The 22,428-nt window shown below is 35.9% G+C and overlaps 1 protein-coding gene across 3 annotated transcripts in view; it reads left to right on the top strand.

The window, feature by feature from the left end:
• Positions 1–22,428, top strand: part of LOC115410946 (cadherin-6-like) — a 114,808-nt gene that overhangs the window by 52,339 nt on the left and 40,041 nt on the right. For all 3 annotated transcript variants that reach the window (XM_030122787.1, XM_030122785.1, XM_030122786.1), the window contains exon 3: positions 19,706–20,000. In XM_030122787.1, coding sequence (XP_029978647.1) covers positions 19,706–20,000 — 295 coding nt within the window. The remainder of the gene's footprint in view (positions 1–19,705; positions 20,001–22,428) is intronic.

The raw sequence follows: 22,428 nt of genomic DNA, 5'->3' as shown, positions 1-22,428 counted from the left end.
TGCTAAACTATTGGCCTTGCTTTTCTATTTGGAGTCACAGTATAATAAATGAGAATCTCGGCTTCTTTTGTTGTGTTGAAATATTCCTCACAGTAAGATAGTGAAAAGTAATGTTTTGTTATCTGTACGAAAGCTCAAGTATTATATTTGCTTGAAATATATTTGCACCACTATTGATACCCAGCCCTGCTCATAAACAACGCAGACAATATCAACACAAACTCGGGTTGGAAATCGAGATTTTATTGCCTGTTCTTGGACAAACCCAATGCTGCTGTTTTCAGAGTCGTTCTGGTCAGTGATATTTGAACTGTTGGCTTTTCTGCAGCATCTGGAGCAGTTATAAAAAGAAAGAAAAAGCCAAATATACAGCAGCTTATGTGATGTAACACCACCTCAGTAGTGACCTCTTTAGAGAGCAAAATATTTGCAACATTGACAAAAAAAACACCCTGTATATCTCTGCAGCTCTCCTACACACCTCCTCCCTCATTTAGTGTATTTTCCTCCGTTTTTATTGTTTGTTCATTCTTCAGGGATAGAAGTGTTTTCCACTTTTCTGAGGGGAACTACCGTATACCCAACACAACTTAAACTTTTTGCATGTTGACATTTCCAAAGTAGCTATTTTTGTTCATTTAAAAATGTCTCATTATGTACTATCTTGTCAATACATATTTATGAAGATGCACCGCTCAGACTTTTTTAAATTCTCCCCATCCATCAGCCGGAATTAATGCAAGTTTCTCCAGATATCGCCTCATTTGCATATTACAGCCACGGAAAAATGAATTAGCGCCACGACTTTGGAAAGTTTAGTGATTTTGATTTTTTTATAATGAATATAAACACCTGTGATAGCTTTCCGCTGTGTGTGTGTTTTTTTTTTTTTTTTAGATAACATAATCCAACTACATCCCCAAAGGAACGTGAGATGCTTCAATACAAACCGCATCCTTTAAGCGTGTATCGTTTGGTCTCAAGAGTCATGTTTTCATCTGAAAGTTAACATGACATGATACTCCGATCGGCTAATGCTCAAGTATCGGACTTCCATCCATCCGCGGGCTTTGTTTGCTGTTGGCTGTCCGATATGTTTTGTGCTTACTGTCAGCTCTGTGGCTGCTTGCGCGATGTCCATTCCACTCACATCAAGGCATCCTAAAGCGTCTGTCTTGGCCTACATGAAATACGACTTCCTCCGAAGGTATTATTTGTTCAACAAAATGAAAACATAGTGTCGACCCAGATAACATTGGTGGGACGTACGAGAAGACGGGCCAAATAATGCTTACTTTACATGCAGCCGAGCGGAAGTCGAGATATCAGTCTCCTCTTCCAACCTACTGTAATTGAGGAGATTGTGAAGCGTTGTGGCAAGGTCAGGACGACTGGGGAGGAAGAAAGGCTGTTTTGTGCGAGGAGTTGAATGGGGCTAGTGCTTTGCATTCCTATCGTGTGTCCACGGAGGATAGAGTCATCCAACCAAATGGGATTCTGCAACATACGTCCTCCCTGAGTTGACTTTCAGCCCTGGTCTAAAAGGATTACAACATTCGCTGTGGTACGAGGCGAGCAAATACGGCAAAAAAAAAAAGTAGAATAGAAGAGAAAATAAAAGAGTGAGTGAAGATCAAACGGAAGAGCAGTGCATGATCAAACCTCTTCGTCTTTAGAGAGTGCTGATTGATGTGCCACTCGTCCTTTTAGCTTGTAAAAAGGACTAATAGCTGAAGAAGAATGGATTATCAGTGTGTGGTATACACTTTACAGAACCAGAGGCCGTGACCTGAGATCTTGCCTCCTGAAGACGCCATTAAAGCATCAACCTTCAAGCGCCACACTTAATCATGACTCTGAGCGCTTGTTGGCCCCCCCCACCCCACCCCATCCCAGCCCCCCCCAAGTACATGCAGCTGGGTGCTTCTCCTCATTGTCGGCTCACTAGCCAGTTGTCACATAGGATTGCAGTACGTAGATCTTATCTGATTGCAATTACTGTTTGTTAATTGCTAGATAAAGTACAAGTGATGAATGAAGCCCTGAAGGGAATGAATAGCTTTTGAGTCGAACACATGGTTCAACATCAAGAACAACCATCTGCATCTGTATCCTCAGGTGGAGGCCATATTTTTTTTTTTTTTTGTACAATACAGTGGCTCTAACGGAAAGAAAACAGCACAAAAAAAAAAACACAAAAGGAAAAGCTTTTGTCATTGCAAGTGACATCACAGCAACCAGAGAACACAGCATGGAACAAAACCACTTTTGTTTGTGCGGAAAAAAATGAATTGGAAATAACACAATGGCAGGTTATTATAAACAAGGGAGCAGCTCTTGACACACAGTAAAAGATAGAATGATGAAACTACACTTGAATTACAACACGTTGTCCCTAGTTATTTGGCCAACTCAATCTCTCCCGGTTGCTTTTTTTTTCTACGACTGCTTTATCGAGCCGCTAACAAATGAAACTGCAATCTTTCCTGAACAAGTGCAACAAAAGCATTTGGAACAGGAAGGAATTAAAAGAAGCGATTGTGATGAGAGGGAAAAGGAGACTCTGGCTGTGTTTTGTTTGGGAGCTGGTTGGCTGCTAATCTTGCTAATCTTGCTGTATTGGCCAATGATTTTTTTTCCTCCCCCCCCTGCAGGACGGGAATTGTGCGCTGTCTCTCATTAGCAGGCGAGTTGCGTACAGGCCTCGGAGGGCCCAGGCTGTCACTGGGGGAAGAGAATGTTTGTTTATTTCATTATTTCTTACTTTACCAAAGGGCACACATCCACTGAAAATGGTTAATGGCCTGTGGTTGAGGAGTGTTTGTGCTGCACTATCATATCTCATAAAGTATTTACAGCCTCTGATAGGCCCCAGTGGTTCTGGGCCTAGTGGGTAGACTCCACAACATAGTCCCTAGCAAGTGAACAATGTTCTCTGCATGTGAACAAACACTGCAGCGTGCACGTGCAAACACTTGCCCCCAGTAATGGGCTGCAAATCAGAAGAAAAAGGAAAAAGCAATTGAACGGAGACACAACACACTTCTTAGTCTTGTCCTGTATGACTCAGCAGTTGAGGCGACCCTGGTGGGAGGGTCTGGAGCAGGGGTGTCAAACTCATTTTAGTTCAGGGGCCGCATTCAGCCTATAATGATCTTAAAGTGGGCTGGGCCAATAAAATAATATAAATAAAAGGTTAAGAACTTATAAATAATGTCAACACAAAAGTTTTCTCTGTTTTTGAGTGAAAAAAGTAAAATTCCGTAAAGAAAATGTAAACTGTACTTGAACATAACATGAACAAATATGAACAACCTGAAAATTCTTAAGAAAAATAAGTGCAATTTTAACAATATTACGCCTTAGTTTATCATTTATACATGTGCATTACAAAGTACAGATCATAGTGGATCTACAAATACACAAAATATTTATTAACAGGCAGAATATTGATAAAATTCTACATACGTCTTTTAAGAAATTTCATATTGTTCATATTTTTTTTAGGTTATTCACTTTTTTTGTAAAGGGATAGTCTGGAAATATAAACATTTTTGTGTAATTTTACTTTTTTATTTACACAAAAAAAAGACAAAAATTTGTGTTTTTCATCATTTATAGGTTGTTATTATTGCATTTCACTTGTCTGACCCACTTCAGATTGAACTGACCTAAACTGATTTTCACATCTTTGGTTGTTATTATCGTTATTATAATTTTTGCATTTCACAAATTCATCCGAGGGGCTAGATTGGACCCTTTAGCGGGCCGGTTTTGGCCCCTGGACCGCATGTTTGACACCTGTGGTCTGGAGGATCTTCTAGCAACGGGGTTGAGAGGTGCGGGGATTTGTTTGTTTGTTGGGGGTAGGGTGGGGTGATGTTTTATTTTTTTCAGTCTCTGTTCATGCACTCCATTACCAGCTGCTCACCTTGGCATAGAAGCAAGGAGTGTGCAATATGTGACGGGCCTGGCGGTACCAGCGCCTGGCAGCCCCCCTGGTCTCCAGCGGCGACCTGGAGCACACATTGGCAGTGTTTGTTGATTAGGCGATAAGTTCCCGCTTGTGCGCTGGGAGGGGGCTACTTCAATTATGCTTCATGGTGCGAGCGGCGGGGGAAAGGGTGTGATGAGGTCATGCAGGGACGAGACTGGCGAACATCTGTCTGACAGCGGCGACGCGATGTACGAACGAGACGCGACGACATCACCGTGACACCTCGCAATTGTTTCCATGCGATCGCCCGCCCACCGCTGTTTCGCTCACACATAGGGTTTCATGAAGGGCGGACCAGTATTTCCTCAAGACGAAACATTTGAGTCGACAACATAAAACAAATTTTCTGTTTAATCATATAATCCCATTTTCTTTTAACTAGATCAAACTAAAATAACGGTCTAAAAGCCTTTGAATCCATCTTTTTTTTACTGGACTGCTGTTTTTACTCAGATATTACAGCCATTTTTCTGCTTCAAGATAAACATATTTAGAAATATTTCCACTTATATCCATTATTGCAATGATTAGGGATAAAATAAACATGGTAATTTTGCCTGCTGTCTCAATCAAAACATTAACAAAACATATAATTGGATGAAAATTGCAGATGAAAATCTACAACTTGACTCAGAAATGGTGTCTGTAGTGTATTAAAGTTTTACATTTATTGAATTATGCATGTTTAGTGGTGATCACATGGACCAGGCCCTTCAATCAGGTAGGATTTATGAATTTAGATGAATATTGGTGAAAACATTTGATATAATATACATTTATATGGACAATAGCATTGAGACCCATTGAATTCAGGCTTCTATATCATTGAGCTACAAAAATTCTGTTTACTTTTTCGTCTACGCTGGCAAAATTCTTTATATTCTTTATTTTTATTTAATTTTACTCATTTTTTTTCTATCAATGCTGTCGTTTTGAATGCTCTATACAGTTCAATCAAGTCTCATTCATTAAGAAAAATCATCCTATAACTAAGAAATAATGATTTGACATCATTTGACTGTCATTATAAATATGGACAAATGAACATTTTATCATTATGATGTTCCAAATCAATAGGAATGGAAAGTCAAGCAAACTATACATGAACTGTGTATTGATATGTTGTGTATGATGATGTGTATGATATGTAATTACAATGTGTAACATCATAAACAAGGCCACAATCCGAAAGTATTTCAAACAATGTTAATCCCAGATTAACTATGACCTTTTTTGCCCCCAGCACTCAGATTATTTTACCACTCAGGATAAATATAAAACAATAAATAAACAGAGGGAAAACATAGATAAAGCCCCTATATTTGAATGCAGACACATTACATATTATAGCTTTAAATCTAAAATGATCACTTAAATTAAATGTAATAAAACATGCTTGAAACGTGTTTATCCTCATTTAAAGCATAGTAAAGTATTCCTCCTACCAGTGGTGGGATAAAAACAAATAGATTTTCCCAGTTAAGTACACATTTTTTCCTGTATATTTTGTTTTTTCATGTTGCACTACTCCATACTGTGTTAATTAATTAAATTTTAGAGATATTTTATCTTTTACACTGCATTTAATTGACACCTGTAATTATTATACTTATTTTATACATCTTATAATTAAATAATTTGATGTTTTATACATAGTACATGAAAATTACTGTTACTATTACAATGATGGGCAACAACATAAAAATATCCCCGTAAATACAGTATTTATTAGTGATTAAAAAAAAACAAAAAAAAAAAACCCTGCATAATGACCACGGTTATTTTTGATGCTAATACTTTTAGCAATATTCTCCTTCAGGACTTTTACTTGTTTCTACTGTGTAATACTTACATTTTTATGTAAGTTAATGATTTTACAACTTCTTCTACTACCTTTACACTGGAAGAGTCTTTTAAGGTTTGTAGAAAATTAAATATTATTGAGTTTATTGAGTTGTCATTGTAAAAAACAAAAAAACAGAAAACAAGTTCCAATGAGGTCATCAAACGCAGGGTTACTAGCGACTCCCAGAAATATTACAAAGAAAATGGGGGACGCAGCCTTTACTAACTATGCACCAAAGTTATGGAATACAATTCCAAAAGACATTAGAGAAGCCAGTTCACTGAATATATTTAAAACCAAATTAAAAACATTTTTATTCTCATTAGCCTTTGAAAGGAGATAAAAATGAGGTCACAATTCAGGAACCAGGAATGTGCGGTTTTTCATTTTTATTTTATTGTATTTCTGTTTTTATTTTTTATTTTACTGTATTTCAAATTTCATCTTATTTCTTGCACTTCAAAAATTCTATGTATAATCAAATATTTTAATGTGCGCTGCTTTTATTTTTATTTTTTTGTATTTCTCTCACATTTCATCTTATTTCTTGCACTTCAAAAATTCTATGCATAATCAAATATTTTAATGTGCGCTGTTTTTATATTTATTTTTATTTTATTGTATTTCTAATCAAATCTAAATGTATTTTAATATTGTATTTTTTTCAATCAATGTGAAGCACTTTGGGCTACAATTTCTGTATGAAAGGTGCTATACAAATACAGTTTATTATTATTATAATGAAATTAAGGGTTGCTCTCCTTCAGTGTAGGCACAATGTATAAAAATATATATTCAAATGATTAAAAACACAATACATAAAACAACACCACATCAGCAGGAATATTAAGTAATAAACATTATGAATTAAAGACTTTCTACGTGTTAAAATGTTCAAAATTAGAGGTACAGTTACATTCGTGAGCCACCTTGGATAGATAGAGCTCAAACCTCTTCGTCAGATTGTTAAAAAATTCCATTTTCCCAGAATCAACACTGCGAACATGACGTCAGATGAGTAGTAGACACGACCCTGCAGCAAAGTGTACACAAACTGTTCGCAATTGCCCTTAATTAAAAGCTAACATGCTGCAAATTATGCACGGGACACAAAACAAAAGATGTCCACAAGAGAGAAATGCATGTTAACTGACATTTCACCTTTAAGTCTCTGCAGCTCGGACCACATATCTCAAGTTTACACATCAACAGGCATTTGATAGGCTATTTTTGTGCACAGACTGAGGCTACCATCTGGCTACATAGAAGGCAGCCAGTTCTCAACAGGCCAGGACACAAGGCCTTAAAGGCTAACTGGCTAATTGCCCTAAGCAGCCTATTTCCAGTGCCATCTTTTTGGCCTGACTCGAGTGAAGCACAAATGGCGGCCAAATCGAGTCTCCACTAACATTTGCTCCTCTTGAAGCTGATAAATTTCACAAACAAAGATGGCTTGCTTCTAAGTTCTCACGCACAGATGTCTGATGAGTACCACTTCACTCCTCAGCCCACTTCAAACTGAAAGATGAAGCACGTAGGAATAGAAACAAATATCGTCTGTGAAAAAATGCCAACCACTGGAAATATTGTGGTTATCACTCAGCAGAGCGGGCCAATTAAGTGGAAGGTTTTGAAACGTATATCACGCCACTGATGATGTAGAGTAAAAAACCTTCGCAGTTTGTTTCAGAACTGGATTAAAAACTTAAAAAAAAAAAAAAAAAAGAATCCTCCCTCGTGGTTTGCTTTTGAGTTCCTTAAAGCCTGCCTTTTCTAAAAAGTGAGAACTTCTGAAACCAAGTTTAACCAAGTTTGCATGTTTTAACTGCAATTTTAGAAACTAAACCGACTTTGAAACTTTTAAGAAGTTCTGCAGAAGATTATTTCACTTATTGTAAATTAACAGCCCAGTAATTTTACAGAGAAATCCACCTTGTTTGGTATATTATTTAGCTTTTTTTTAGTCCAAATTATCATATTTCATTACAACTATTTTCTGCTTCAAGATCAAACATATTTGCAAATATTTCAGTATACATCTATTACTAATCAACCTTTAACCTGATAACTTAAGCACAGCAACTTCTACTGCTCTTTCAATCAAAACAATAATAAAATTGGATGAATGGATGAACACTGCTCATGAAAATCTATATAGTTCACCAAGTTTAACCAAGTTTGCATGTTTTAACTGCAATTTTAGAAACCAAACTGATTTTGAAACAGTTAATAAATTCTGCCGATTATTTCACTTATTGTAAATTAACAGCCCAACTCCATCTTTTTTTTTGTAAATATTTTTTCTCATTTTTAGTCCACATTACCATATTTCATTACAACCATTTTCTGCTTCAAGATCAAACATATTTGCAAATATTTCAACCTTTAACCTGATAAATTAAGCACAGCAACTTCTAAGTCTCTTTCAATCAAAACAATAACAAAATTGGATGAATGGATGAACACTGCTCATGAAAATCTACATAATTCACCAAGTTTAACCAAGTTTGCATGTTTTAACTGCAATTTTAGAAACCGAACTGATTTTGAAACAGTTAATAAAATCTGCAGATTATTTCACTTATTGTAAATTAACAGCTCAACTCCATCTTTTTTTTTTTTGTAAATATTTTTTCTCATTTTTAGTCCACATTACCATATTTCATTACAACCATTTTCTGCTTCAAGATCAAACATATTTGCAAATATTTCAGTATACATCTATTACTAATCAACCTTTAACCTGATAAATTAAGCACAGCAACTTCTACTGCTCTTTCAATCAAAGCAATAATAAAATTGGATGAATGGATGAAAATTGCTTATGAAAATCTATAATATACACCAGGTTTAACCAAGTTTGCATGGTTTAACTGCAATTTTAGACACCGAACTGATTTGAAACAGTTAATAAATTCTGCCGATTATTTCACTTATTGTAAATTAACAGCCCAACTCCATCTTTTTTTTTGTAAATAATTTTTCTCATTTTAGTCCACATTACCATATTTCATTACAACCATTTTCTGCTTCAAAATCAAACATATTTGCAAATATTTCAACCTTTAACCTGATAAATTAAGCACAGCAACTTCTAAGTCTCTTTCAATCAAAACAATAACAAAATTGGATGAATGGATGAACACTGCTCATGAAAATCTTCATAATTCACCAAGTTTAACCAAGTTTGCATGTTTTAACTGTAATTTTAGAAACTGAACCGACTTTGAAACTTTTAAGGAGTTCTGCAGAAGATTATTTCACTTATTGTAAATTAACAGCCCAGTAATTACCTCCGCCAAGGAGGTTATGTTTTTGCCAGGGTTTGTTTGTTTGTTTGTTTGTTTGTCTGTCTGTCTGTTTGTTTGTTTGTTTGTTTGTTTGTCTGTCCGTTAGTGTGCAACATAACTCAAAAAGTTATGGACAGATTTGGATGAAATTTTCAGGGTTTGTTGGAAATGGGATAAGGAAGAAATGATTCAATTTTGGTGGTGATTGGGGGTGGGGGGGCCCACGGGGGGGGGGGCCACTGAACAGCCTTGGCGGAGGTCTGCGCTCTCTGAGTGCTTCTAGTGTTACAGATAAATCCACCTTGTTTGGTAAATTATTTTGCTTATTTTTAGTCCAAATTACCATGTTTCATTACAACTATTTTCTGCTTCAAGATCAACCATATTTGCAAATATTTCATTGTACATCTATTACGAATCAACCTTTAACCTGATAACTTAAGCACAGCAACTTCTACTGCTCTTTCAATCAAAACAATAATAAAATTGGATGAATGGATGAACATTGCTTATGAAAATCTATAATATTCACCAAGTTTAACCAAGTTTGCATGTTTTAACTGTAATTTTAGAAACTGAACTGATTTTGAAACAGTTAATAAATTCTGCAGCCCAACTTCATCTTTTTTTGGTAAATTATTTTGTTCATTTTTAGTCCAAATGACCAGATTTCTGTTTATACTCTTTACATTACAACCCTTTTCTGCTTCAAGATAAAAAAAAATACTTGCAAATATTTAGTCGTACATCTATGACTAATCAACCTTTATGAAATCATTACTGATAAATTAATCATGACAACTTCTGCTGCTCTTTCAATCCCAACAATAACAAAACTGGATGAATAGAATAACACTGCTTATGGAAATCTATATAATTCACCAAGTTTAACCAAGTTTGTGTATTTTTACTGGATCTCTAACTTTTAGAAACTGAACTGATTTTGAAACTGTTAATAAATTCTGCAGATTGTTTCACTTATTGTAAATTAACAGCCCAACTCCATTTGATTTTTTTTTTTTTTTTTTTGGTAAATTAGTGTTCATTTTTAGTCCAAATGACCAGATTTCTGTTTATACTCAGACATTACAACCATTATCTGCTTCAAGATAAAAATATTTGCAAACATTTAGTCATACACTGATAAATTTCTGATAAATCAAACATGACAGCTTCTGCTGGTTTTTCAATCACAACAATAACAAAATTGGGTGAACACTGCTTATGAAAGTCTATGTAATTACCAAGATTAACCAAGTTTGCATGTTTTAACTGCAACTCTAGATTTTACAAATTGATCCACAGATTATTTTACTCATTGTAAATTAAAAGCCTAACTCCAAATATTAATATATAATATAAATACTAAAAATATTTGCAAATATTTGGCCATAAATCTATTACTAATCAACCGTGATGGTAAAAGTCGGACTTGGCTCATGCAGAAATTCACCAAGTTTAAGCAATCTTATTTATTTATTTATTTATTCATTCATTTATTTATTTATGTCAAACATGCAAAGAAACAAAATGAAACAAAAACAAAAATAACATTTAAATGAACAGACTGTCTTCGACTACAAACAGTCTAAGTTTGCATGGTCGAAGATGTGCACGTTTTAACTGCAGCTCTAAATTTCAAAAACTATGAATCGACTTTGCAACTTTTAATAAGTTTTGTAGAGGATTATTTCACATTCATTTTGCAGATATACTTATTTGCTTTCTTGCTTAAAAGTTAATAACAGTATTAATACCACTTAGAGCTACAGCCAGCAGCTGGTTAGTTTAGCTTAGCATAACTAGCACGGATTAAGCCAATAAGATATGACATTAGTGAGTGTAAGAGGTGCTTGTAGGCAGATTTAATCACTTTCTTATATTCAGCTGTTTTCCTGTGCTTCCAGTCTTTTTTTGGCTAAACTAAGGTAATTGGTTTTAGCTTTATATTTACTGTACACATATGAGAGTACAAATCTTATCTGCAGTGTGTTTCCAGGAGCATTTCTATAAGAAAATGATGTTTTTACATCTGTATTATCAAAAGAAATAGTTTAATATTATAAGGAATTTGGCAGTGTAGTGAAATAAATGAAAAAATATTGGTTTTTATTGTTAGTTGCTTTAAGAAAATGAGGTTTTGTGGGTCATTTATTAGTAGAATGACTCGATATGATGAATTTTTTTTTTTATCTGCAGTGTGCTTCATTTTGACAAAAGAGCAAAAGTCATAGTGTTAATGGAAATAGCGTCATGCTCTCTGGCTTTTTTTTTTTTTTACGATTTGGTACCATAGGAGGCCAGAGGAGGAAGGGCTGGCTATTGATGTGCCAGGGCTTCTTGGTGACCATACTGAATGCACATGTGGCTTTCTTTTCTCCCCCCTGTGACAGTTTAATTGTATTTTCGATATAAATTGATCAAAGGGCCATTGTGAATGCACGTTGGACTGCCACATTGATTTCTGGGAGAGGTTTTTTTTTTCCCCTCTTAATTTGAGTAGAAGGGCAGCAGTAAATTCTCCTTACCAGCAAGGTGGGCAACTGGGAGGGACGGGGTCAATGCAGCAAGCGCTGGAGTTCGATACTCCGAGCTGCTTTGTATTATCCTACAGGGAAACAAGGAGGAACTCCTCACAACCGCAAGATCTCTCCGTTTCCATAGAAATGACAGTCGACGCAGCATATGTCACACTGTCTATCTCACATCTCAGGCGAAAGGAGAGGACTCAACGGTTATTAACTGAATTGTTGTGCCGGCAGAGATAGGCAGCTTGATAGACAATCACAGAGAAGGACATTGCAGCTATAACAGCGGGAGAAAGATAATAATGTTGAAGTGGATTGTTTTCAGCCAACTGAGTCTCTGTTTGGAGGCACATACTGTAAAGCAGAACAGAAAACAAATAAAATTCTACAGGATATTCTCATGGCTTGGTTAGACAGAGAGGATGAAAAAAAAAAAAAAAAAAAAAAGACTTGTTTTGACCAGATTTCAAGTGGGTGAGTGAAACAGTGCTAGATCCTAATCCGAAGATGCTAAAATTCTGCAACACACTCGACTGGCTTGGTTAGACAGACAGAGAAAGGGAATGAAAACAGTCATTTTTTACCCGCATTCAAGCAGGCGAACAAAATAGTGTTAAAGATGCTAATCCACAAAGCTGTTCGTCTCACATGTGCCAGCTTTGCCCTGATAAAACAGCATGAATTAGTAAAGCTTCCGAGCACCTGGGATGAAAAGCTTTTTAATATATGATGAGAAGAGAGACTTTGCAATGTGCTCCCATGTGACCCAGCTGCAACGCACAATATCCTCCCTCAGTCTGTCCACCGGCGGAGCCAAGAGCGCCTCCAGACACAACAACAGTGGAAAATACATTCACATCATCACAATCAAGTGAGGTGTCAGTAAAAGGCAGACCGCGTCACAAAAGTAACGCATTACAGTCAGTGTTGTGCAAGTTACTTCCAAATTGTAATCCACTACAGATTACTTGTTAGTGTTATTTAAAAGTAAGTCCTTACCTTACAATAGTAGTGTCTCAGAATTATGCGTTACATGACTCATGTACTACTTTTGAGATACATAGAGACTCTCATCATCAATGGTGCGAGCCCCCCCCCCAAAAAAAATGCAAGAGATAAGAGAGCAATGGGACACAAAAATTTACACCCCATAGTACAGGGGTGTCAAACTCATTCTAGTTCAAGGCCCAGATTCAGCCAAATTTGATCTGCAGTGGGCCGAACTAGTAAAATAATAACATAATAATATATAAATAATGTCAACTCCAAACTTTTCTCTATGTTTTAGAGCGAAAAAAGTTAATTTACTTTATGAAAAGGTTTACGTCTTCAAACTATCTTTTCAAAAGACATGAATAACATGAACAAACTGAAAAAATAGTATAATTTTAACAATATTATGCCTCAGTTTATCATTTACACATGTACATTATAACTTACAGATCACAGTGGATCTACAAATACACACAAAACATTAAGTAACAGGCAGAATATTGTTAAAATTGTACTTACTTCTCTTAAGACTTTTCAGGTTATTTACATTTTTTGCAAAATTATACTTTGTTTTTAGTGTAAATACATGAAAATATTTACATTTACAAAGAGAAACATTTGAAGTTGTTTTTTTAGATGTCATTATGATAGTGTTTTACTGATCTGACCCATTTGAGGTTGAATTGGTCTGAATGTGGAACCTGAACTAAAAGGATTGTTAATATTTTAGTGTAATTTTTGCGTTTGACAAATTCATCCCAAGGGCCGGACTGGACCCTTTGGCGGGCTGGATTTGGCCCCTGGGTCGCATGTTTGAAACCTAATAATAATAATAATAATAATAATAATAATAATAATAATAATAATAATAATAATAATAATAATAATAATAATCGTCCAGATGAACTGAACTGTACATGTGAACAGATAAGTCGGTAAGTAATGCTACGGTCTACGATGTTAGAATCCCAACAGGAACACTTGTATTTTTTTTCAGCATTTTACATGTTCCGCTATTGATAAAGAATTCTAACTAGTCATAGAAACGTTAACTTACCTTGTCATTACTGATCATAGGGATCATGCTAACTAGCTTCTGTAAAGCAGGGTTAGGGTTAGTTATGAGCATACGTTGTGTTATGTGGCCAATGTACTGTCTTCTGCTGTCTTTCATTCATTCATTCATTTCATTTCATTTCATTTCATTTATTTTGAGTGAGCAAGCATTTACAACACAAATAACCTGCATATAACAAAAGCATTCAACAAAAATACATTCAGGTACATTACTTTAATACATTAATGTATGCTCAAAAAGGAGTGTGATGAGGAAAACTTATTTAATCCCACCCCCATTTTTCATCAGTAACTTAACATAGTTTCAAGTACTCACTCCTGGCTTTAAACTTCAAACCTGGACAATGAACAAATAGGCCTATACCAAATTATAATAAACTCATTCACAGCATTTACATTATATAACCATAATATGTGTAAAAAATAGAAACAAAGTACATTCATGGTGGTGTTACCACGGGTAACAGTTAAACGTTAATTTACATTATAATACTAATTACAGACTAACAATGGTATATCTTCACCCACTGGCTGAACACCAACAGGAAATAGAACTTTTGATTCCTTAAGGTAGGGATATTAAACTAATTTTAATTCAAGGGCCACATACAACCCAGTATGATCTGAAGTGGGCTGGACCAGTAAAATGATAACATAGTAATGTAAAAAATAATGTAAATTCCAAACTTTTTATGTCTAAATTCAATGTTTTAGAGTGAAAAAAGTTTAATTATTTTATGAAAAAGTTTATATCTACAAACTATTCTTTAACAAAGTGAATGACATCAACAAGCATGTAAAAAAATTACATTTAATAGGAAAAATAAGTCTTGAGGTCTATAGTCTTGCCTTTTTTTTTTTTTTCTTTTCATTTGAGCAATTAAATTATGGGCGAAAAGTGTGTTATAACGCAAGCACTACTGAACATCTACCGAGTAAAATATTACTGAAAATTGACTAGTAAAGCCTTACACTACTGTGTTACAGCAAAAAGGTAATCTATTACTAAAATGCATTACTTTTGTCACAACCTACTCCCAACACTGTTTACTGTAAGGTTTACTTTTTGTGGAGTAAAGAATTACTTTTAAATAACAGGGGGGTCAGGAGGGACTGACCCCAATAATACGGTTGTCCCCCCCAAAAAAAAAACAAAACAAAAAACAAGCAAATAATTTCGAATAATTCATCAAGATCCAATGAAGGCACGATACAAGTGGTTTTATATATAATAAAAGTGAAACCATGTTTTTTTTTAAGTTTTGGAAATTCCAACCCCCCCGCACCTTCCTCACAGTGGTACAGTCCGGAAGTTTGCCTTTAACTAGCAGCGCGAACGACAGGTGCATTGATTCTATTTTAGCGAGTCAGACGTAGGTATAGTCAAACGGAGATATAAAACCACAACGAGTGAAAGACAGTAAGTTATTTATCACACCAACTGTTCAGCAACCATACGCTTGTAATAGGAACAGCAACATTTGTCCTGCTTTTTCCCAATTTCACCGCATTTTATCAGCATCCCGGTTAAGCTAGCAGCTAATGATTATTAGCAAGCTCGTGCGGGTCTTCAGAAACAACACACCATAAATGTCACTGGATCATTTAGATTAGATTAATGTTTATCAATGATGATAATGGATGATATGAGCCTCCTGGATTAACAGTAACTCCACTTACTAGTAGCTGAATCTGTAAGGCAGTAGGTGGATGCAGTTAAATGTCATGCCCAGGATAGATCTAGGATAAAGATACTATTATTACTTTTAACCCATAAAGACCCAGTGCTACTTTTGTGGCAGTTCCCAAATGAATTTTTCTCTCCATTTAACCTTTTTTAAGTAATTTATCATCATTTATTTTAATATACAGGTTGGGGAAGCAAAATTTACAATGAACATTTAGTTGTTTTTTGTCAGCAGGCACTACGTCAATTGTTTTGAAACCAAACATATATTGATGTCATAATCATACCTAACACTATTATCCATACCTTTTCAGAAACTTTTGCCCATATGAGTAATCAGGAAAGCAAACGTCAAAGAGTGTGTGATTTGCTGAATGCACTCGTCACACCAAAGGAGATTTCAAAAATAGTTGGAGTGTCCATAAAGACTGTTTATAATGTAAAGAAGAGAATGACTATGAGCAAAACTATTACGAGAAAGTCTGGAAGTGGAGGAAGCAACAAAAAAACGTACCAAAGCTTTTATTAAAGCTCTCATATCCAAAATCCTAAAGGATCCAACCAAATCCATGAGAAAAATGGCAATTGAACTTGAGGTAGACAACAAGACCGTTAGAAATGCAGTAAAATATTATTTGAAGTCAAACTCTTACACAAGAACACCAAAACACTTGTTGACAACAGCTATGAAGGAAAAGAGATTGGAAAGGTGCAAGAAAATTCTTACATGGTTCAAGAAAAAGTCCTCCATTGTAACGATCTTTTCAGATGAAAAGATCTTCACTGTCGATGCTGTTCTGAACCGCAGAAATGACAGATTTATCGCAAAATCGAAAGCTGAGGTGTGACGAGTGCATTCAGCAAATCACACACTCTTTGACGTTTGCTTTCCTGATTACTCATATGGGCAAAAGTTTCTGAAAAGGTATGGATAATAGTGTTAGGTGTGATTATGACATCAGTATGTTTGGTTTCAAAACAATTGATGTAGTGCCTGCTGAGAAAAAACAACTAAATGTTCATTGTAAATTTTGCTTCCCCACCCTGTAATCCTCCGTATTTTTAATTTCTTTCAATGTAAATCATGTATTTTCCTATATTTAACTCATAAAGACCCAGTACTATTGTTGTGGCAGTTCCCAAATACATTTTTCTTAAGTTATTTATCACCATTTAGTCTAACAGTATCCTCAGTATTTTGCATTCTTTAGTGAATATCAGTTATTTTTCTATATTTAATTTTCTGATCATGTAGATCACAGGTGTCAAACATGTGGCCCGGGGGCCAAATCTGGCCCGCCAAAGGGTCCAGTCTGGCCCTTAGGATGAATTTGTGAAAATTAAAAAAAAAAAAAAAAAAATTACATATTAAGATATTAACAATCCTTTTAGTTCAGGTTCCACATTCAGACTAATTCAATCTCAAGTGGGCAAGACCAGTAAAATACTATCATAATGACATATAAATAATGACAACTCTGAACTTTTCCCTTTGTAAATGTAAATATTTTTATGTATTTACACTAAAACAAAGTATAATTTCACAAAAAAATGTAAATAACCTGAACAAATATGAACAACCTGAAATGTCATAAGAGAAGTAAGTACAATTTTAACAAGATTCTGCCTGTTGCTAATGTTTTGTGTATTTGTAGATGCACTGTGATCCTAAAGTTATAGTGTACGTGTGTAAATGATAAACTGAGGCAGAATATTGTTAAAATTACACATGACATTGACATTATTTGTATAGAATTATGTTATTATTTTACTGGTTCGGCCCACTTCGGATCAAATTTAGCTGAATGTGGCCCCAGAACTAAAATGAGTTTGACACCCCTGATGTAGATGTTCATGAAAGCTCAGATTAAAGTTATATCAAAAACAGAGAAAACTGAAGAAAAAGTGACTTTTTCAGTCAATCTCTCATTAACCGAACATAATAAAGTGTCTCCATCCACTATCATTTATCAAACTCCATGGGTTTTACTGGTGAATCAATGTTTTAGAAGATGACACATTCACTACAGAGCCTCTTAACGTCCAAATGGGTCATATCTGATGACCATGAAAAGATGACAAACTGCATTTTACAGCAATTATTTTCATGGATTGATAGGATTAGTGGATCAACAGGTGTTAAACATTTTAAATCAATATATTGTTGTATTTGATGGTGGATGTTTGGGTCTTTATGGGTTAATATCATTATCTAAAACATCTGAACAACACTGTAAGGCAAGTTTCATAGGAGAGTAAGAGAGAATGCCAGACAGCACAGTAAAAACATAGCATTTTTTCCCCTGAGATTTTACTGTTTACTGTCCCCCCCAACTATAAACTGTGATTTTCACCCCTGCAAGTAATTCGTAATGAATTACTGTTTGGAAGTAACTTGCACAACGCTGGTAAAAGACATTGGAGTGAGTTATGAAAGTAAACATGTAGATGCTTTTTGCCTCACTTGTCTGCAAACACGTGCCCTTTTTGCCCTTTACCTCTTTCTGTAATTATTACTATGTTCTTGGTTATTAAAGGGAAGTAGGCAGTGAAGCAGTGGGAGGGGAAATGACTGGACAAGCTTTTGATGAGTTCTCTGAGATAAATATGTTGGGGGGGATTTGGTGGTGGAATTAAAATGTCAGAGCATGCTAAGCTGCTGTTCATGCAGAAAAAAAAAATTAAACAGGAGATAGAGAGGGAGAGCGCAAATAATAATGAGGAGCTCCACAGACAAGTAGACTCTCGTGGTCCTCTGGCATGTTGTTCATGTTGCTGATCCATCAGGGATTGGCAGACGGTGGACGTGCACGCACTCGAGCTGGTGCTTCACAGACTTCGACCCATTGGCATTCTGTTTTACAGTGCTGTGAAAATGCCACGGAGGCCCTGCGGTAAAAAGCACGATGACAACCTGCATGTAACATCAGCAGCGAATACATTTTAAACACTCCGGCGTGTGTGTTTTCCTCCCTAGAAGGACGTGGATTTCACAGAGATGAGGTGAAGTCATCTCCTTAATGCGTTGACAGTTTACTAAAGATGATATGAATCTGTTAAATAACACCAAACGCACTTATCAAAGCTGTCAGTGTTTCTTCGCCAAGGCCCAGATTGGTCAGATGTATCAGTAATACTTAAGTGGATGTGTGATTCTGCTTTGAAATTAGATTTTGTTGACATCTTTGGTACAAAGTGCTCATTGCTGGGATGTTTTTCGAATAGATCACCTGCCAGTCAAACTATATCCACTACTAGGATGTTTTTGCTTTTTTATTAGACTTTATGTAAATGAACTTTCTATGAGCTCTGGCTACTTTACTCAACTTAAGCAGCTGTTTTATTTTCCCCTGGAGAAAGCTGAGGCTGACACATGGTGTTAATAAGAGAAAATTAAGCCAATTTGAAAGCTTTTAAGAAACTGGACTTTGAGTCATTGTTGTGCTATGACAATTAGAAACAGAGAGCAGCAAAGTGGAAATTTATTAGAATGAAAATGCTACAAACTGTCACTGGATATTGTTGTTCGGTGCTCCGTGCATCTTAACCCGTGCTGCTGTGAATTTGCGTCTGTTTCAGTGTCATAAAAGCTGCTGTGAGTATGCGCTTGTGTTCCTTTTCTTCAGTGGTTTTGCTTTACTGTGTGTTTTAGGGTCAGACAGGGTGGAATAACAGAAAAAGACAAAAAGAGGAATTGAAGTTTGACAGATTTTTACTAAATAAGGCACTCAGAATGTACATCAATAAGAGATTTAGAATGTTTAGTATGAACTGTGAACTGGAACACACTAAACAATAAGGATTTGAAGTTTGGCCCAGTAGTTTTTGTTTTGGGGCTCTTTTTTTTTTCTAAATAAGTCCACCTGGTTGAACTCCATAAAGCAGTTACATGGTCAAAACTCTGTAAAAACACAGTAGAAAATAAATAAAGGAAAATCGCAACAGAGGAAACAACAGTAAAAACAAAAAACTGAAAAAAAGGAAAACGGTGGGAAAAAAAATCCCCAAACTGTCTATTTTTATAGCGAGTTGGTCTCACTCACTGCTCTGTGTTTTACCCACCATTACACTGGCGGTGGGGGGTGTACTGAGCATGCCCAGATGTCTATGGAAAGAACAACGTCTCTTCTATCAGCATGTTTTGACATTTTTTCTCTTGAGCAAATGGTTGAATTTTTATGAATATTTAAAATAAATCATACATGTAGGATGCTCACCACAGACACATCAGAGGTTAAAGGGTTGATGATCACACTGTTTTTTTGTTTTGTTTTTCTCTTCACACAGCTTCATTCAGATTCAGATCGAGGAGATGGAAGCGTGAGGTACGTTCTCAACGGGGAAGGAGCCGGGACCCTGTTCAAGATCGACGAGAAGTCAGGGGACATTCACGCCACCAAAAGGCTGGACAGGGAGGAGAAGGCCTTTTACATCCTCCACGCCAAAGCCGTCAACCGCTTCACCAACGAGGCGCTGGAGGGCGAGTCTGAGTTCATCATCAAGATTCACGACATCAATGACAATGAGCCACGTTTTACCAAGAACCCGTACTTCGCTCGAGTCCCCGAGATGTCAGACATTGGTGAGTTCAAGGTTTATTGTGGTCAATATTAGCTTTTTTTTACATTGGACAAATTACAATGGCATATTGATGCTGCTTTTAATATTTTATTAAACATACAGTATATAATCTCTACCACTAGACATCTCTCAATCAGAACAATAATAAATGACTTAGCGATGTAATAGCCATAAGTGAGGGATCATGGGAGGCCTCTGAAATATAAAGAGAGCCAAAAGTTTCATGAAAAACATTTAACAACCGACTGGAGGCTTGTGCTTCAGTATTTGGTGACATCATACAGTAGATTTTACTTGTTTCTAAAACAGTGAAGTGATTAAACGGGCTGATTTCTGTTGTTTTAGAAGAAGAAGGTGCTTTTGAAAACTTAGAATAGATGGAAATTTGGTAGTGTTAGTAAAATAAATAAAAAAAATAGATTTTATTAATAAATATGCCCTTAAATGCATATGTATAGTATTTCTGCCACCAGTTTCTTCTTCAAATTGGTGATTTTTTTTTCCACAGTTACATCTCAAGAAATTGTATCTGACATGACTCAGGCAACAGCTGTGTTTACATGTGTAATATATTAATAGCATGTTTAGTGACAGGTTTTCCCATTTTATTGATTCCTTCTTGTACAGTAACATTGATAATGATATAATGTCACTGACACATCAAATAAATCTATAAACTTTTCTGAATGTGAGCATTATTACATACTTGGAATATATTACAATATATATATTGTATTAATGGAAACATTTAATACAATGTGATGTAAGGCTGCAAAATTGCATAACATTGTCTGAATGGTTTTTAGATCTTTTAATGTGAAAATATTAGATATTGTAGCTTTAATTACATGCACCATCAGAAATGAGGCCATAAATCAAGAGTATTTTAAGCACCGTTAATCCCTTATCCACCATTTCAGACTAAGTAGGACCTTTTCGCCCCCAAATCTCAGATTACTTTACCACTCGGGGTAAATATAAAAGAATATACAAACAAAGAAACAGATGAAGGAAGTGCATTATTGGGGTTTTTCATGTGTACAGCAGGAGAGGAGGACTGGCTGTAGAATAAAACAGATTATTGATAATAAACCAGACAATAACTGTGTTTACACAAATAAAGGTGTGCGATTGTTTGTTCTGGTTGTGTGTTTGTCGATGTGTGAGCTGGATTAAAAGGCTTATGATTCAAATAGGATAGAGACGTTATAAAACCCTGTCTTACTAGATCAATGGGACTTTATCAATCATAATAATGATGCCGACTCAACAAAGAGGACCCGACTAATTAAAAGAGAAAGACTGGGAGCTGTTTTATGACCGGAGAATAAACAAGGTAACAGTGACAGTTACAGCACTGGTGCAGATAATCTTTTAAATACAGCATTGTATCTTATTAAAACAGTATTTACTTTAATTACCGGCATTGTCAGCTGTGTCATCACAGTGAATAATAGCAGATTCTATTCGCGTGGTGGCACTTTCTGAGACAGCACCATTTGCAGTTTTATCATTTGTTCTAGTCGTTCTGCATTGAATTAAAGTTTAATTTGCCGTGCACTTTGGCTTGAGCTCTTAGTCTAAAAGTGCTCACTGACCTCATGAATATAGAAAAACAATATAAAAAGGTTCCTAATCAATAGTTGCATGAATACGTGGGGTGAACTCTGTGTTCTGCTGCTGCTGAGGGACATCGGTCTTGCAGCCCAGACATGTGACAGAGATGTCACTTGGTCCAGCAACCCCAAGAGAGAGGCCGGCACTTATCTAAGGGCAGCACGGGTGCCCATGGCAACAACCGAGGTGTGATGTCACCGCTTGGCAGAGCATGTGTTCACGAGTGGCTGCGTCGAGACACTGCCCCTTTAAATGTGACATACGTACTCTTTGAGTTTTATTACAGGCTCACTGCTCTGACATTCTTCTTCTTCTTCTTCTTGGTCTGACTTTGACGTGTCTGTCTTCTGACAACTGAGTGATTACAGTTGTGGTAATTTACTCCCCCCAGTACAAAAAAGAAAAAAAAAACTGTGATTATTCCTCACTTGTTTGTCAGAGAATTCTTTTCTCAAAAGCTTTAAGTCGGCGGCGATAAGATGGGTGATGTGGATCAGTGATATTTTCTAAAAGCCGCCAAGTCAGAAAAGCCTCTTTGAGTCTAATTCCCTAGTTAAAGGTATTAGTGATCAAGGTTCGGTGAACTTGCCCAAGAATCCTCCCAAACTGTCACTTTCGCCACACAGGACCAAATCAGACAGCCGTGGTCTTTCTCCGTTGACTTTTTGGGGCCCTTTTTTTTTTTTTCCTACATCATCCCTCACCCATACAAATGATATCGATTTTAAGGCAAACTTGCTTCTCATCTCATCTCAAGTCACATCGAATTAGAGAAGTTTCATGGGGTCGTTATTCTATTGTATTGCACAATT

The sequence above is a fragment of the Sphaeramia orbicularis genome, chromosome 20 (assembly GCF_902148855.1).
Source record: "Sphaeramia orbicularis chromosome 20, fSphaOr1.1, whole genome shotgun sequence".
NCBI classification, from domain to species: Eukaryota; Metazoa; Chordata; class Actinopteri; order Kurtiformes; family Apogonidae; genus Sphaeramia; species Sphaeramia orbicularis.
The sequence above is the reverse complement of the archived record's forward strand: the minus strand, read 5'-3'. Positions and strand labels throughout refer to the sequence as shown.